General features: G+C 51.0%; 1 protein-coding gene across 2 annotated transcripts in view; it reads left to right on the top strand.

The window, feature by feature from the left end:
* TRAPPC11 (trafficking protein particle complex subunit 11) overlaps positions 1-12791 on the top strand; it is a 34512-nt gene extending 21721 nt beyond the window's left edge. The window contains exons 20-30 of one of the 2 annotated variants that reach the window (XM_090258129.1): positions 65-252; positions 370-518; positions 700-821; positions 1309-1428; positions 3448-3513; positions 3625-3781; positions 6064-6175; positions 6923-7014; positions 7968-8101; positions 9400-9567; positions 12224-12791. In XM_090258129.1, coding sequence (XP_090114255.1) covers positions 65-252; positions 370-518; positions 700-821; positions 1309-1428; positions 3448-3513; positions 3625-3781; positions 6064-6175; positions 6923-7014; positions 7968-8101; positions 9400-9567; positions 12224-12268 — 1353 coding nt within the window. In that variant the 3' untranslated portion in view covers positions 12269-12791. Of the gene's footprint in view, positions 1-64; positions 253-369; positions 519-699; positions 822-1308; positions 1429-3447; positions 3514-3624; positions 3782-6063; positions 6176-6922; positions 7015-7967; positions 8144-9399; positions 9568-12223 lie in introns of those variants that run through there. The other variant, XM_090258128.1, reaches the window with a different exon arrangement.
* Positions 12792-16398: the final 3607 nt, after the last annotated feature.

The following is a 16398-nucleotide window of genomic DNA, read 5'->3' as shown; positions in this document are numbered from 1 at the left end:
GGTTAGTTGGGGCGTGTTGGCGACAGGAGCGAGCTGGCCTTTCTGACAGACCTCCTCCATTTAGATCACCTCTGTGGATCTGGTTCTGGGCCACGAGACGGGAAGGTGCGTGGTTCTGAACTGGCAGGGAGGAGGAGGGGACGCCGCTTCATCCCAGGAGGCCGTGCAGGCCTCGCGCTCCTTCAAACGGCGGCCCAAGCTCCCTGCCAGCGAGGTGCACTGGGACAGCATCGTCATTCAGGCGAGCACCATGTAAGTCGGCCTTGCCGGGCACATTGGGAGGGGCCAGCTCATTGCTTCAGAATTCTTTGTCTGAATGACTTGGTTTTTAAAACAACCAGTTACTTAGCTATGGTTTTCCCCCCAAAGGATCATTTCCCGAGTTCCAAACATTTCAGTCCTCCTGCGCCATGACCCTCCTGCCCTGACGAATGAAGTGTACTGCCTGGTCGTGACTGTCCAGTCCCAGGAGCAGAGCCCGGTCAGGGACGTGAAGCTCACTGCTGGTTTAAAACCTGGTAAACAGCCCTCTCCTGTGGGGTCAGCATGAACGTGACGCGCCGGGACCAGCAGCGGCGCCGACGCAGGAAGCTGGTGGGAAATACGGTTCCGATGTAGTTAGTGCTCTCCCCGCAGAACCCACGGCGAGGGGGCCGGTCTGTTCCCTGTGTTTTCAAACACCGATGTCTGCACCTGCAGGCCAAGACGCGAACTTGACTCAGAAGACTCAGGTGACCCTGCGCGGCACCGAGCTGTGCGACGAGTCCTGCCCAGCGCTGCTCACGGACGTCCCTGTGGGGGACTTGCAGCCCGGGGAGCAGGTGAGGGCGGCCGGCGGTGACGGGCGGGGACACCTGCTAGCCCGTCGTTTGAGCTTGTAGTGAGCCTCAGAGCACCTGCCTGGCTTTCCTGAGACTAAAGCAGTGACGAGTGAATGCACATTTCCTGTCCAAATGTGTAAGACGCCTTAAGCAGTTCTTACACAAGGGTTTTAGAACAAATGACCCTAAGGTGGAGAATTAGTTGCCTGATAAAAATAACTGAATGACATGAGGTTTGTAGCTCAGTGAGATAATCTTCCAGAAAGCTTTTGTTTCCAAACCAAACAAAGAGTTCCTGGGACGCTGGGAATGATAATAAAAAGATGGAGTAGTCGTGATCCCACCCGTGTGCTGGGGCAGGGGTGGCCTGTGGAAAGTGCTCAAGACTTTAGCTCGTTGGTACAGTTATATAAGGTGGGACCATTGTGCTAGAATATGTATCAGATGGGACTCTAATAGTAACTGAATTAAAATACTTCTGTTGCAGCTGGAAAAGACGTTATATGTGCGCTGTGGAACAGTGGGGTCCCGAATGTTTCTCGTGTATGTCTCTTACCTGATCAACACAACTACTGAGGACCGAGAAATTGTTTGCAAGTGCCACAAGGTAGTGTCCTCGTAGCTGCTTCAGGAAGCGTGCGCGGTGGGTGGACCCTTCCTTACTGTATTGCTTTAGTTCCTTGTAAAGTAAGCAGTTCGGTGCTTCTAGTCTATTACACATTTCAGTTGAAATTGTTGCTATTCTGAGTCATTTATATTGATTAGAACCAGTATGTAAGATGTTCATTGCTCCAACATTAGAGCACCAGCCAGCGTGGCTTCTCCCAGAGCGTCAGTGGGGTTGAGGCCTCGTGCAGACAAGCCTCGAGACTCGAAAGCTGTCTGCTGCTTTTCCAAAGTCACACGTTCGATCAGCTCTGTGAGTTGGCTTGTGTGTAGAAGGTTTTGGAGGAAGGGAGGCTTCTCTTTATGAAATGTGTTTCCTGTGAAAATGGACTGTTAAGAAAATGGGCACACAGGAGAGAGGGTGGAGGAGCCATCCCCGCTGCTCTGTGCGCCTGGGCCTGATCCTTCTCGGTCCATTTCCTGTTTCTAGAGACTGGGGCGGGGGTTAGAAAAATTGTTTGCTGCCTAGTGACCGTCCTGGACTCAGGCTGGCCAGCGTGCTGCCGCGTCTGTCTCGATGCCCCGGCCCTCCAGCACGGCGCTGGTGAGAAGGGTGTGTTGTTCTTCTCTGCGCCGGCCTGTTGTTCCCAGTGTGCTTCGAGGGCGTAACTCAGGGGATAGAAACAGGTGTCACACAAAAAAGAGTTGGGGAAGTATGTTTGGATAACGCTGGCTTAAAAGCTGTTAAACAGGTATTACACTTCAGGACTCAGTGTAGCACTTACTCTGCTCTGAGAGTTTTCGCCAGAGGTTATGGTGATTGTCGTTCAGAATTAGGTCACCCAGAAGCACTGTTCTCCTGGAGTATCTTACAGGCCCTGGGGTTAGGTGGGGGACATTTTGGAAATACAAATGTCAGTGCTTTTCCCTCCCCTGGGAGAGTGAGGGAGTTCAGCGCTGGCCCGGTCCCAGCTCATCATGGGGCCGCTCCTTTGTTTCCACGGACCCTTTCTGGGGGATACTGAGGCCCTAGGCTTCAGATGCGTGCAGCTGCGCACACTCCCCCCCCCCCCACTAAGATAACACAATTGTATATAATAATATATAACAAAATATCATAACTCTAAAAAGTTAGCTTGGTGATACTTGGAAGAGGAAAGAATTGGAAGCGTAGAACGATGGTGAGTTTTAGGCCCCTCCCCTAGTCCCTTCTGTGCTACGGTGCCTTCTAATCCTCACGGCAGCCCTGGGAGGGCTGTGACCTGGGCGTAGAGGTCCCGTCACTTCCCTAGGGTCACGTCGCTGCCAAGGTCCACACAGCTGGTACGCGTCCAGCCAGGACGCAAGTCCAGATCCATCAGGCATTATAGCCGCGTGTTTAACCCACCAGGGGGGCTTGTTTGTTTCCAGGGGCCTAATAGCCCCACTGTTTTTTAATAGACTCTAGAGAGGGAGGAGAGGTAGCCTGTTGGTTTAAGTCGGGCTCCAGGGTCAGATTTGGTTCAGTTTCTGCCTTTGTCACTTAGTAGCCATGTGACAACTCCGTCTTCAGAGGGCGGTAATAACAGCCTCTGCCTGAGTTCGGAGCATTACATGGTACATGTGTAGTGATCATAACACTGCCACACTGCATTACTGTTACTGTCATCGACATTTCACTCACCTAGAGCCGCGGTAACAAAAGAAGACCCAGACTCTGCCTGGCCCACTGGCCTTGTGGCGTAGGGCCCTGGACCTCTGGTTCCTCTGCTGTAAGGCGGTGACAGCGCCTGCCCCGCCCACTCTCTCTAGGTCCCGGGATAGACAGTGCGTAAGAAAGCGCTTTGCAGTGTGGTAATGACATCAGACGTAACTAACTAGGAAAAGTAGTCTGGTCTCTCTACATGGAAAAATCCTAGCTCCTTACTGTATAAACTGGAATTGTTTATGTGGATTGTTTTGTTTGCCTTCTGTTTTTAAAGCTTTATGTGTTGCTAATATTTGGAAAAGCATTGCATGTGCCTTTTGCGTTTTCCTACAGGATGAAACCGTAACAATCGAAACGGTCTTTCCATTTGACGTGGCAGTTAAGTTCGTGTCTACGAAGGTACGTCCCAGTGTAGCATATTGGAAATCATTTCGGTTCTGGAGATCAATGGGAACAAGTAAAATGGCCATGTGTAGTTCCTGACAGACCTCCTGTCTTCGTTGGTGACAGTTTGAGCACCTGGAGCGGGTCTACGCTGACATCCCCTTTCTGCTGATGGCGGACCTGCTAAGTGCCTCCCCCTGGGCCCTGACCATCGTCGCCAGTGAGCTCCAGCTCGCTCCTTCTATGACGCCCGTGGACCAGCTGGAGTCCCAGGTGGATGGAGGTGAGTGTGTGGCTCCGCCCACTTCGTTGGCAGAGAGCAGTTGTGTGCGCGTGTGCACGCGTGTGCCCGTGTGGGGTCAGCAGCGTAAGCGTTAGCAGTGTAAGCGGGGGCCTTGAGACCCGGGCTCACAGAAGTGAACGCATGCAGAATTAGGGTGGGATTCGCAGCATTTACAGCTTGTCGTGGATACCTTATTTTAAAAACAGATTTTTGCTACTCAAAGGAAGCTGCTCTTTGAAAAACGAACTTGGAAATACAACAGCGGGTCCTCGCACACACGGCTCGCCCGCTGCCATCCTGTCACAGTGCCACCGAGCTGCTGCGGGGCCCAGCCTTTGCTCCCGGCGCCTAGACGCGCGGCCCTCCCTGCCCGCGCCTGTCCCCCTTCTTGCAGCCGTCGTCACTGCCCTCTGCGCTCGTCGCCTCCTGGCCAGTGTCTCCCCTCGTCTGCCTTTCATGTTGCTCCAGGGTTTGGTCTCTCAGGAAACCGTTCGGGACTTGTCCTTCCTTCTTATAAACTTCACGACACACCAGACCTTTCCAGGCTGGCCCGCCGATGCCGCGGCTTCTGCGCCAGGCTCTCCCCTTCCCGGGCGCCAGCCAGGCTGGCCAGTTTGCGGTCGGCAGACGTTGCCCCGTCTGCTGAGCCGGTCGCTACTCTTGCTCGCAGCCCGCGCCCTCTGCCTCGTCAGCCCGGCGGACTCCCATGGGCTCCTCAGTGCCCATGTCCCCTTGGAAACCGGTGCTGTGACTTCCTGCTCGGTTCTGCAACTTCGTGCTAGTTAATCAGTATTTATTAAATTAACGAATAATGTCTCTTTTTTAAGATAACAAAAAGTTTTATTATCTTAACCTTCTCGAGGTCAAAAGTCCTAAAATCCAGGTATTGACGGGGCTCCCTTTCTTTAGGCTCCAGGGAGGTCCTTCCCGCTGCTGGATGCAGCTCCTGGGGCCGCCTGGGTTCCTTGGCTCGTGGCCCCTCCCCCCATGTCCAGAGCCAGCTGTGGGATGTCGTCACACCTCTGCCCGTGACCTCTGCTCCGTTGTGGCACCTCCTCCTCGCCTCTCTCGCTTTCTTATAACCTTGTGGTTACATTGAGCCCCGCTGGGTAATCCAGTGTAATCTCCCCATTTGAAGATCCTGTCCCAGTCGTAGCTGTGAAGTCCTTTTTGCCGCAGGAGGTCACATTTAAAGCTTCCGGGAATTAGGAGGTGAAGAACACCGGCACCGGTGCACTGCAGATTTCTGTCGGCACATTAAAAACCACAACGTTTCCGGGTCCCTAGTTAACCCTGATGTTAATTGTTAACGTTTGTGATCATTTTAGATAACTTCTTAGAATTATGGCCGTCTTTGGGGGAATTTAATATGAACACCCCAGGTTTTTATAAAAGCTATTTGGAGAGGTTTGAACTGATGTGGGTTTTACTTACTGGGCTACATTGTCATTTCTTAGTCCTTAAAAATTACTTAGAAGTAGTTAATTCAAATAATGTTTGACCCAACTTTTTTTCTTCTTCATTTCTGGTACCGCCCCACAGTCATAACCATTAATTTAACACAGTCTTCTTCACTGGAAAACCTAATGGTTAGGGACTTTGTTGTTATTACGAGGTAATGCACGTAGATTTGCCGAAGGTGGCGTTACACAGGCACACGAGTGACAGACACTGCAGGCCGCGGCGTGCCGCTGGGTGAGGAGGCTTGGTCTAGGTGGGTGTTCATCTAGCCATCAGACTTATAAAATTGGCAGGAGGCGCCCATACCTGCATAAGAAGTAAGTAGCCACATGAGGCAAGAATGAGGCAGTCTGTGATGTATTTCCATTTGGTGATATGAACAGTATGTGTTTATTCAGGGAAAGTCAAGAGTTTTCTAGAATAACATTTTGAATACCTTAAGGGGTAACTAAAATGATGGGTTTTTTCCCCCTACTGTGAAATGGTTGTTTTGGAAACATGAAATAATTTCGAGAAATTCAAATAGTCACCAAAGGGTGTTCTGGTTCCAGACTCCACCCTTTCGTGAGTTCCCATAGGAACGTGTCAGCGACAGGCAGGTGCCTCGTCTGTTTATATTGTAATGGAATGTTGCTAGATTGGAGAAAGCACTGGTTAGAGACTTTGTGACCTTGAAGAAGGCCTTGAGCACCTCTGAGCCTCAGGGACTGATTCTCTGTAAGTGACGTATAATAAGGCGTTCTTTTCTTGGACCGTCACTCAGCTGTGAACACTCCTCTCGGGCGTCGGTGCGGGAGGGTCACGCAGGCTCTCTTCTGTAGTTGTCCTGCAGACCGGCGAGAGCGCGAGCGAGTGCTTCTGTCTCCGGTGCCCGGCCGCGGGGAGCGTGGAAGGCGGAGTAGCAACCGGGCATTATATCATCTCCTGGAAGAGGTAAGACTGTGTCAGCGTTATCTTTTCTTCGTGTCTGAGCTGGTCTCGTGCCTTTGGTGTTTGTCACTGTTATTTAATAGTTGAGAGCTTCTGTCAGTCCTGGAGAGGCGACTGGAAGTCACGTGCTGTCCCTGACCGTTTGTCAGATGCACGAAGGTTAAACAGGCTCATTAAATGTTCATCTGTGTCTTGTCACAGTGCGTGACCTATATTCTGGTGAAATTTCAGCCAAACTAATTGTGATGGTAGGACCATTATAAACATGAAGAGAAACCGCTCTTATTTGCAGTCAGTAAGTGGGATTGTCTGCATAGAAGACCCATGGGAATCAACGGATTATTGGGATTGTAAGGATGTGGGCGAGGCTGCTGTGTGCACTGTGGTGACGGTGCCCGGGGCAGTGTCTTGGGGCCCCTCTGTGAGCCGTCCTCAGTGTGACGGCGTCTGTGTCCACGTGAGTCACCACACTACTCCCTACGCTGAGAATGTCACCGGCGGACACTTCGCTGGTGCGCGTGGGTGGCAGCTGCTCCCTCCTCACCCGCTGGGACCAGACAGCGGCCTGGTTTACGGTGTCGCTAATTAGACGTGTTCCAGACCACAGCTCTCACTTCCCAGCCAGTTCCATTCACAACATTCTAGGAACCGGGTGATGTGTGTTTCCTTCGGAACTGGTTGGTGAAAGTGCTGTCCCCTGTCTCTGACGTATTAACTTCTCCTGTAAAATGTGGCCCTTTCCTGCCGCAGAGCCTCAGCCGGGGTGGACATCCCTGTCGTCAGCACTGTCCTCACGCTGCCGCATGTGATCGTGGAAAACATTCCTCTGCACGTGGGCGCAGGTAACGGCCCTTCCTCGGGTAGGAAGAATCCAAGAGGAATATTTGTTCCAGCTTCTAAGACTTGTCAAAGCTTTTTATTATGAAAAATGCCCAACATCTACAGAAGTAGACCCTGACCAGTCTGGTTTCACCTCTGCCTCCACACCCCTCCTGCTCCCGTTATTTTGAGGCAGTTCTGTATGTAATTCCATCTCTAAATACTCAGTGTGCCTCTTTAATAGTAGTGGTTCTTTTTCTAAACGTAATCGTAACACTATTGTCATGGCTTTAGCAATTAGCAACATCATCTTGATATGATCAAATTGTAGGGTTGAAGGTTTCCTAGTTGACTCTGCATGTCCTTCAGTTTGTCCTAAGGTCTCTGCGTAGCAGTTGATACTTTGAAATCGGTAGGCGGGCACATGCCCCTCCACTCACTGCCCTCACCCCGCCCTCCCTTGCTGTTCGTTTTCCCTGTAGAGCTTGCTGCAGTCTGGATTTTGCTGATTGTGTTGTATTATTTTTAGGTGTTTCTTTGTCCCTATAAATTGGTAGTTAGATCCGTAGGCGTGGTCAGATTCAGGTTTAAGTTTGGGGCAGGAATACTTTATAGGTAATAGTATGTGCTCCCATCAAGAGGCACATGATGTCTGTCATTCCTTTTTGAACCATGGTTGATACTTAGAGAAATCTTTCATAGATTTCTTAAGTCCCTCCTAAAATATAGTTCAGCTCCTGATAGCAAATGCCCTACATTAGTTCGTTTTAGGAGGAGACTGATTATTCTTAACCTGTGTTATCACAGTTGCATGGCTAACGCACAACCAGAAAATTGTCTTATTTAGCAAGAGCGCAGTGATATCATTAATCTAAATAAGCCCATGTCTTATAGATTGAGATTCGTTTGCAAAAGGAACCTGTAAATGATGAGCTATTTTTTTTTAACCAAGAGAATTGTGTCATTTTCTCTGCAGATCTGCCATCATTTGGACGTGTCAGGGAGTCCTTACCCGTCAAGTATCACCTGAAGAATAAGACTGATTTAGTTCAAGATGTGGAGGTTTCCGTGGAGCCCAGTGATGCCTTCATGTTCTCTGGCCTTAAGCAGGTGGAGGCCGTGACTCACAGGCTGCGGGTCTAGACCCTCAGGGTGGCCGGGAACTGGGAGCAGGGCAAGCGGGCTGATGAGACTGCTGTGGCCCCTCTTATTTATGGATCAGGGACAACTTGTTATAGAGGAGGAGTCAGTGGGCAAACCTTTTCACACTGAGGTCACGTGTACAGGTTCTTTTTCCTGGAAATCTTAAGACTTCCCTTTTATTACTAATGAGTTTGTGTGTGTGTATCTTTTTGGCTTTTAATTTGAGGCCTGGAGGTATGACTACCTGTATGAAAAGCCAGATTCTCCTCTGAACTATCAGGGACATTTTCCAGAGATTTTGTAGTCAGCCAACACTTTTTGTTAATGAGGACAGAATTAGAGGAACAGATGTGTCAGAACACCTGGAAGTATGTACCCTGACTAGTCACCTGTGCTGTGCACATGCTGAGCGCTGTGTTTGTTGTTAAATGCAAAAGAGGACTACACGTGACGTGTACTGTTGAGTTCATACACTAATGTCAGCTTGTGTAAGTATAATAGCTCTAACATGTTGGCACACACGTACATAGGTTAGCTTTGGCATGTTGCGTACTTGTATGCACTCAATTGCAAATGTGTAAGCTTTTCTTGAGTGTCTTTATATTAACTTATAAATAATTAGATAATGTAAGATATCTGCATCTTACCACTTTGTGTTCTTTTTGAAAGTATTGTTAAAAATTGCCAGACATCATGCTCACTTGGGCAGCACATACACTAAAACTGGAATGATACAGAGGAGATTAGCATGATTACACATAAACTCATTTCGTGTCTGGTAAAAAAAACAAAAAATTACCAGGCATCTTTTCCCCCCTGAAGTTACTTACCTTACCACAAAGGTAAAGTCCCTGAAAGAAGACTAAGAAATAGCTAGTTTGTCTCATGTGGATGCAGTGTTTACAAAGATACCTTTCCTGTGACGTTTTGTGACTGTGAAACCTACCTGGTCTACTGCCTACACGGAATGTATCGATCCAGAATATATTGATCCGTCTAGTGCTCTCATTTTTAGGCTGGTACAAGTTGCCTTTAGCTCTGCTTAGGACAAACCGCGCGCCTATTTTTTGTACCTGTATTATCTGCGTGCTCCTAGCCTCTTAGTAATTCGGTGCTACATTTTGGAACCTGTGGGAGGTGGAATAGGAGAGAGACCGTTGCACCGGAAAGATGTGGGTGTGCATTCATTTGTAACTTATCTTGGGGTAACAGCACAGGTGTCGCAAGTTGGTATATTTGATGACCTGTAACTGTCTGTGATTTAGATTCGATTACGCATCCTACCTGGCACCGAACAGGAAATGCTGTACAACTTCTACCCTCTCATGGCCGGGTACCAGCAGCTGCCGTCTCTCCACATCAACCTGCTCAGGTTTCCTGCCTTCACGAACCAGCTGCTCCGGCGCTTCATACCCACTGGTATTTTTGTGAAGGTGAGACTTAGAAATTCCCTAATTCCCTGTCTCGGAAACAGACAAGATTTTTTTCATGCGAACATCAGTAAACAGTAATTTGAGACTAACAGTTATACTTTGTAATCAAAATGGATTAATTCTAAATACGATTCCTGAACCTCCCTAGTTCTCTCCATTGAACCGTGTGATACCGGATTTGGGTGTTTTCTGAAAGTGACCGTCTATCGGAAACCACACTCCGGGTTAATGGTTTGATTAACATTAACATCTGAGGCCCTGTAATGAAAGAACATGCAGAGGGTCATGGCGTGTGAGCGCGGATTGGCCGCAGGTGGCTGTGGTGGCCGGTGCTTCTCCTCTGCGTCCCCCCTCGTGGTGCCTCAGCCCAGGGCTGCCCCTCCCCACGGTTCTGGTCCCGCTGACTCACTGGTAGCTCGGATATTCATGAGTACGTATGGCTCCGGGGTGCCCTCCTTCTCTTTGCAGCTAACACCCCGTTTGGAATGGTGAGTTACAGTGCACTGTTTCCTTTGTTGTGTCCGGAAGGTTTGGGGGAGTTGTGCCTTGTTTACGTTATCCGGGCATTAGTGAGTCACATGTTAGCCTCTGCTAATGTATTCTTCATCAGTTTTCTAGCTTTTCTCTTTCCAGACGCATGCACTTTTCTGTATCTGCAGAAGAATCATGTCTGGGGTCACCTGCAGGGGCGAAGCCATGACTTGGGTGGGGAGCGCTGGGGGGATGGTCAGTGTCTGATGTCTTTTTAGCTCTTCGATCTGCTGACCCGTGCTGTTTCTAAGCCCAGAAGCGCGGCCTTATTCGGTGTTAGGGATGCATTGGTGTCCGGACTCGGTCGTGGGGCAGCTGTGAGGCAGAGCCTGGGTGGGTGTGAGGGCTCAGGATGGGGGCCCCGTCGGTTCTCCTGTCTCGTTCCGTCCCCGAAGCTCACGGCAGCCCCGGCTCAGGCTGGTGCGGGCTTCGGATTTCCCTCCACAGGCAGCCTCTTCTGGGTGGTGTTTAAATCTGCACAGAAAGGTTCCAGGAAAATAAACATCCCTCCGTTTTAGCATAATGAACATTTCCTTTTCTAACGGCCACGACCTTTTCTCAAAATACCAGCACCACCGTCTGGTCACTGAGCTGCTGCCACAGAAATGGCCTGGGCGCCTCAGGCCGGCCCCTTTGTCAGCCGGGGAAACACGGAGTTGTCTCAGCGGCCACGCCAAGGCTGGGGCGTGAGCGTCACCCTCCCGCTGCCCACGAGCCATCGCGGACCTCAGGGCGGGCGGGGCCACGGCAGGGTGGTAGCCCCTGGCCCTGTGCGCCTGCCGAGCTTTGAATTGAATTCATTCATTCAAATCTAACTTGACTTAAAAGTGAGTTCCTCAGCGGCACCGGCCACGCTTCAGGTGCCCAGCAGCCCCGCGGCCTGGCGGACGCCACCTTGGACGGCACCGGGGCCGACACTTGTGCTGCCCCAGAGCAGGTGGGGTCAGTACCCCGCCTCCTTGGAAAAGATGTCGGTTTTCTGATGACGAGATGGGCTTGCCTTCTGCCCATTTGTAAGGCTGTGTCCGGGAGGGTTTGACCAGGCTGAGCCGTTCTTCCGTTGCTAACACTGAGCGCCCTCCATCAGCACTAAAAGTTACGCAGAGTTTAAAAGCCCAGGCCCCTGGTCTCTCATCCATTCTGTTCCTGCCTCGAGTGCGAGAGATCTAACTTATACGTGCATGTAGACATGCAGGTGTACATGCATGCGTGCGCACATGCACACACATGTATACACTACCACACGTGCACACATGCCCGCCCACGCACACACACACAGAGCGACCGCACGGTGAGCAGAGGTGCCGTCTTCACTGCAGGAGCCCAGCTGGGGGCTCTGGCGGCGCAGTTGCGACGCGGCCCGTGTGCAGGCCCCCTGAGTGCCATCTCGGGCCTCCCCCCACCCCCCGAGGCTGCCGCTGTGCGTCCGCGTAATGAGCTGAACGCACCTGCGGGGGCCCGTTTGTGTTAGCGCCTGGCCTCTGGGGTGCGGCCAGCCTGTCAGGGACCTTACACCTGCAGACAGTGTGGTGCCTTTGACGCAGTCTTAGCCTTTCCTCGTGTGATGTGACGGGTTACATTTCCCCAGCCTGTGGCCTCAGAGCAAGGGACCTTTCGTCTTCATCTGCTGCGTGTGTCCCTGTCGTGTTCACTGTGAGGTAGCCTAGCGTTCACTGGGAATCGCTTTTTCTCACCCAGGATATTGGGGGACCCTGATCCCCAGGGATCTTATCCATCAGAGCGCGGGCCGCAGGCCCTGAGCAGGAGCGCGCGCGAGAGAATGACACTTGGACCGCTCAGGCGGGGACAGGGCCCAGGTCCCTCCCCGCTGCCCTTGCTGATGCTGACAGCCTGGCAGCGGCTGCGGCAACCCCAGGGCGAGAGGGACGTGGCGACCTGGGCGGTGACTTGGCGGGGCGGGGCCTGCGCGGGTGGGCGGGGACAGGGGCCGGGGTTCCAGTGAAGGAGGGGCTGCGGGAGTGAGGCGGGTTCGTGTTTCTTTGGGGTTTGCATGTGTTTATCCTGTTTTTGTGAACAGTCCCAAGAACTTCAGAGTCTTTTCAGTGAATAGCGCTTATGTGGTCATTATTCTTTTGTGAAGCCGTTTTGTCTTCCCGCTTTAAAGCCCCAGGGCCGGCTTGTGGACGACGCCTCGATCGCCGCCGCGTGACGCTCCCGACGGGCGCGTGGCCGCGCTGGCAGAGAAGTCGGACGGAGCTGTACGGGACTTCCATTCTGAACTGTAGCCTCGATTGTGGTAAAAGTCAGCCCTTTCTATGTCTGATGGGTGTTACACCAGCTAGTCAGAGGAACTGTGCGTGAAATATTTGGGAAGTCTGTCTTCTGTTTTAGTTTTGCTGATATTTGAAGTCTGTCAATGAAAATCTTCATTTTATGAATCGTGAATTCCTTTAAAAGTAAGTGACTTGCATGTGCAGCCTCAGGAGAATTCAGCACTGAGTGTGCCGGGCAAGGTGGCAGGGGATGGGGTGCTGCTCCGGCGTCGGCCCAGCGCATCCCCGACCCCCAGGAGTCCCCTTGGGAGCCGGCTGACAAGGCAGTCGCCCGTCCTCCTGAATTCAGCATGCACTGGTGACACGCACCCCGAACTTGGAGCTCTTGTGTGACTGATGCAGAAAGCGCCCAGGAAGCTTTAACCGCAGCGGCCTGAGTTGTCCGAAACATATCTGTGCTCACTGTCAAAGCGTGTCCGACGGACGCAGCGCCCGGCCCGTGCGGCCTGTTCCCAGAGCAGGTTTGTGGGTTTGTGTCTGCGCGGCGTTCCGGCCCTTGTCTGTAAGAGCCCGGACTGCAAGGGTCTCATTGGCAGCCCAGCTTCCTCAGTGAAGGGCCTTGAAAAAGGTCTAGCTGAAAGCTTTTCGTTCAGTTGTGCGGTTTGAAAAGAACATTTAGAACTCTTGAAAACTCATGTAAGTGAAAATCATATTGTGAAAATTTTCTTTGTTTAAATATCTTAATTTAAAATGAACTGATTTCCTGGAAATTTTTGTTATTTAAAACCGTAGGAGTTGTAAAAAGGAAACGAGGTTGTCAATAAACATGTTCTTACTCAGATATGCCTGCATACATCTTTTACTTGTTTGGAGCCTGTTTGATTTCAGTTCTGTGAGACCGCTCTCACTAAAAACACGTATGAGGTGTGGTGGGGAGCAGAGGGGAATTTTGTCACACGACTTGAGGGAACGGGTGTTTACCTCGGTTTTAATTCAGTCGTTCCTTTCATGGCTTGTGTTAAAGCTCCACCCAGAGTATTCAGAGTCTCCCAGTGGATATTCTGCCTCATTCAGTAATAGCTGTTAGGAATTGCGACCTGTAACTTCTGCATGGGCCTTGCAGCGAGTGACAGAGTACTTGGAAGGGGAGAAAGCACAGCGAGGGGAAAGGAGAGCTCATCCTTCCCACAGGGAGGGTTCATGCACTTCCAGCAGACGCCTTTCGGAAGCTCCCCTCTTGACCTAAAAGCCCAGAAAAGGCACCTCAAGTGTGCTGGCTCCTAGCGTCAGAAATGCTCCCGGGTGGACTGTGCTGTTGGACAGAAAGTAAGTAGTCGTGACTGCCCTTTTCGGGAGCAGCGAGGTGCGACATTAGTGATCAGAGAGGGCTGAATGGATACACTTACCTTGCCATGGGTTTGTGGGGGACAGTCCTAAGCAGGGGCCCTCGGGCCTGCCTTTGGTGAGCTCCAGAATCACCTTTCTTTTGTTTTAGCAAACAGTGCCGTTCTCAGACACGGCTACAGAGGGCTGCATACAATCCCAAGACCAAGTTTGTGAGAAGCCTTTCCTTTCACTCAGCTTTCTTAAACCTGGGAACCGAAGGGAGCATTATCTCAAGGCCTGGCGGTTTCTGCTTTCTGAAGCCTGTTTTACCAGAGTTGGGGCTGAACCAAAGCCCAAGCTGCCAAGCACTCTCGGACACAGGCCCAGGGTGTGTGCACCATGCAAACCACAGCCCGGAGATTCCGCAAATTCCACTCTCTCCCCAGTCCTTGAAAGAGGGCGGGACTCACAGCAACCTTGAAGTTGATTCTGCGTCTGTGGCATGCACCCTTATCCCAAATCAGCATGCCTGGCCAGTGAGAACTTGTACATAGTGTCCTTGCTGGGCTGGTCAGGATTTCTAACCCGTGTGTTTCCCGAATGTTGATTGCCAGCACTTACTGAGTGCTGCACCGTGCTGGGTGGGTATGTTCTTACCCGACTGAATACTAGTGGAAGGAAGCCCAGTGTGCTGTAGGTACTGCCACCACCCCCACGTTAAGGATGTGCAGACGGGCGCGGAGAGGTTCAGTGACTTGCCATGTTCCGGTTGTCTGTTACTGCAACACCAATCATCCCGATATTTAATGTCCTACAGGAACAGTCATTGTTTTGTGGTCTCAGTGGGTCAGGAATCCAGGAAGGGCCTGGCCGGGCGCTTCTGGCATGGGGTCACTCGGGCAGTTTTCTGACGGTAGCTGGGGTTTCCCGAGTGCCTAGCCGGGGTCAGTTTCGGTGCCGGGTGCTGAAGCTGCGACGGTCCCTGTTCTTGACCCGCGGTCCATAGGAGGCGCCACCACCTGCCCCAACTGCACTCCAGTGCGTGAAACACACTAGAAGCGGGTGTAAGACGGCGACACTAACGGGACGTCTGGGGCTTGCTTTCAAGTGCCCCAGAAACAGACATGGAACCAACACACACAGGTCGGGGAGAGAGGTGTGAAACGAGATTTGGAAGATGCTGGTCCTTGTCAAAGGTGGGTAAAAGGTGCGTGAGAGTCTCACTGCACCCTCCTTATAGATATGCCTGAATATTCTCATGATCAAAAGAGATTAAGATACAAGGTGGACGGGCGCCAGAGTGGCGGGCATTCCAGGGTGTGAGTGAGGAAGCCGCAGGGTGGCGGGGCTTCCGGCGGGAGTGAGGGTGGAGCGGTTGCCCTATTCGGAATGCAGTTACTCTGTTTTTTTCTTCTGTGGGAGTGCGTGCCCATCATCCTTGAGCAGGTAACGTTACGTGAGCTGAGTTTAGGAGGACATACACATGTAAAATAAACAGATTGAGGGAGAGCTTTCCTGGAGGGGGCGGTGCTGCTGGGTGGCATCGCCCTGCCCTTCCAGCACAGTCGGACTTGAGTGCATTGGTGGTGCCCTCCCTCCCGAGAGGTCCACATTCAGGGCTAAGAGAGTTAGAGCGGGTGAAACTCACTGAAAACAGCAAGAAGGCTTGCCGCCCCTGTCAACACGGCTGTTTCTGGAGAGCAGGGCTTTTTCTGTTGGAATTTCAGGACTTGGGGATGAAGCTTGTTCTTTTTTAGCTTTATAATGCTCATCAGATCGGAATAGTGTAGTTTGGAAAATGTTTGATGTTGGGTGATACTCAACTATCATTGTCTCAACAAAGGATTGACTCAAAAGCCAGATTTAACAGAAAAAAAAAGCCCTATATTCAAGATGAAATATTGAATTATTTTTTAATCCTTACCCAAGGATATGTTCATTGATTTTAGAGAGAGAGGAAGGGGGCGAGAGAGAAACGTCGATCGGTTGCCTCGCATATGCACCCCAACCGGGGATCGAACCATAACCCAGGTATGTGCCCTGATCAGGGATTGAACCTGCAACTTTTTGGTGCCTAGGACAACGCTCCAACCAACTGAGCCAGCTGGCCAGGATGAAATACTTAAACGCAGGGCAGAAGGAGCTCTGTGATAGCCCCTGATTTTTATCAGAGGTGTTAGTTGCTCAGACTTCAATATTTTCTCCACTCTAGATTACCATCCTTCATTGCACATTATTTTTTATTGTGAAAATCTCCAAACATACAGCAAAGGAGAGACTAGAACATGCGTACACGCTGGTGCTCGGCTTCAGCAGCCGTTAGTCCTTTGCCATCCACCATCCACATGGCCTTGTGCGCACACCTATTCCCCTCATATAATTTCACCCGCAAATAAGAGGACTTTTTAAAACAACCACAGAGCATTATTAATAAATTACCAATAATTCCTTAAGATCGTCTAAATATCAATATATATTCAATTTTCCTGATTGACAGAGCAGTCTTTTTGTAGTTGGTTTGTCTGAATCAGCATCCATACAGGGTCCATGATTACACTTATGTTTCTTAAATCTTTTCGTAGTTTCATTTCATGCGGAACAGCCCCTCCGCCCTTTTTGTCCCTTATTGAAGTGTTGAAGAAGTGGGGCCCTTATCTTGAAAATAGTCCACGTTCTGATGCTGGCTGGTAGCTCCCAGGTGTCACCGAGCTCGTCTGTCGGTCCCCTGTGTCCCCCATGG

Source organism: Furipterus horrens, unplaced genomic scaffold (genome assembly GCF_987537825.1).
Source record: "Furipterus horrens unplaced genomic scaffold, mFurHor1.1.pri manual_scaffold_12, whole genome shotgun sequence".
Classification (NCBI taxonomy): Eukaryota; Metazoa; Chordata; class Mammalia; order Chiroptera; family Furipteridae; genus Furipterus; species Furipterus horrens.
The sequence above is the reverse complement of the archived record's forward strand: the minus strand, read 5'-3'. Positions and strand labels throughout refer to the sequence as shown.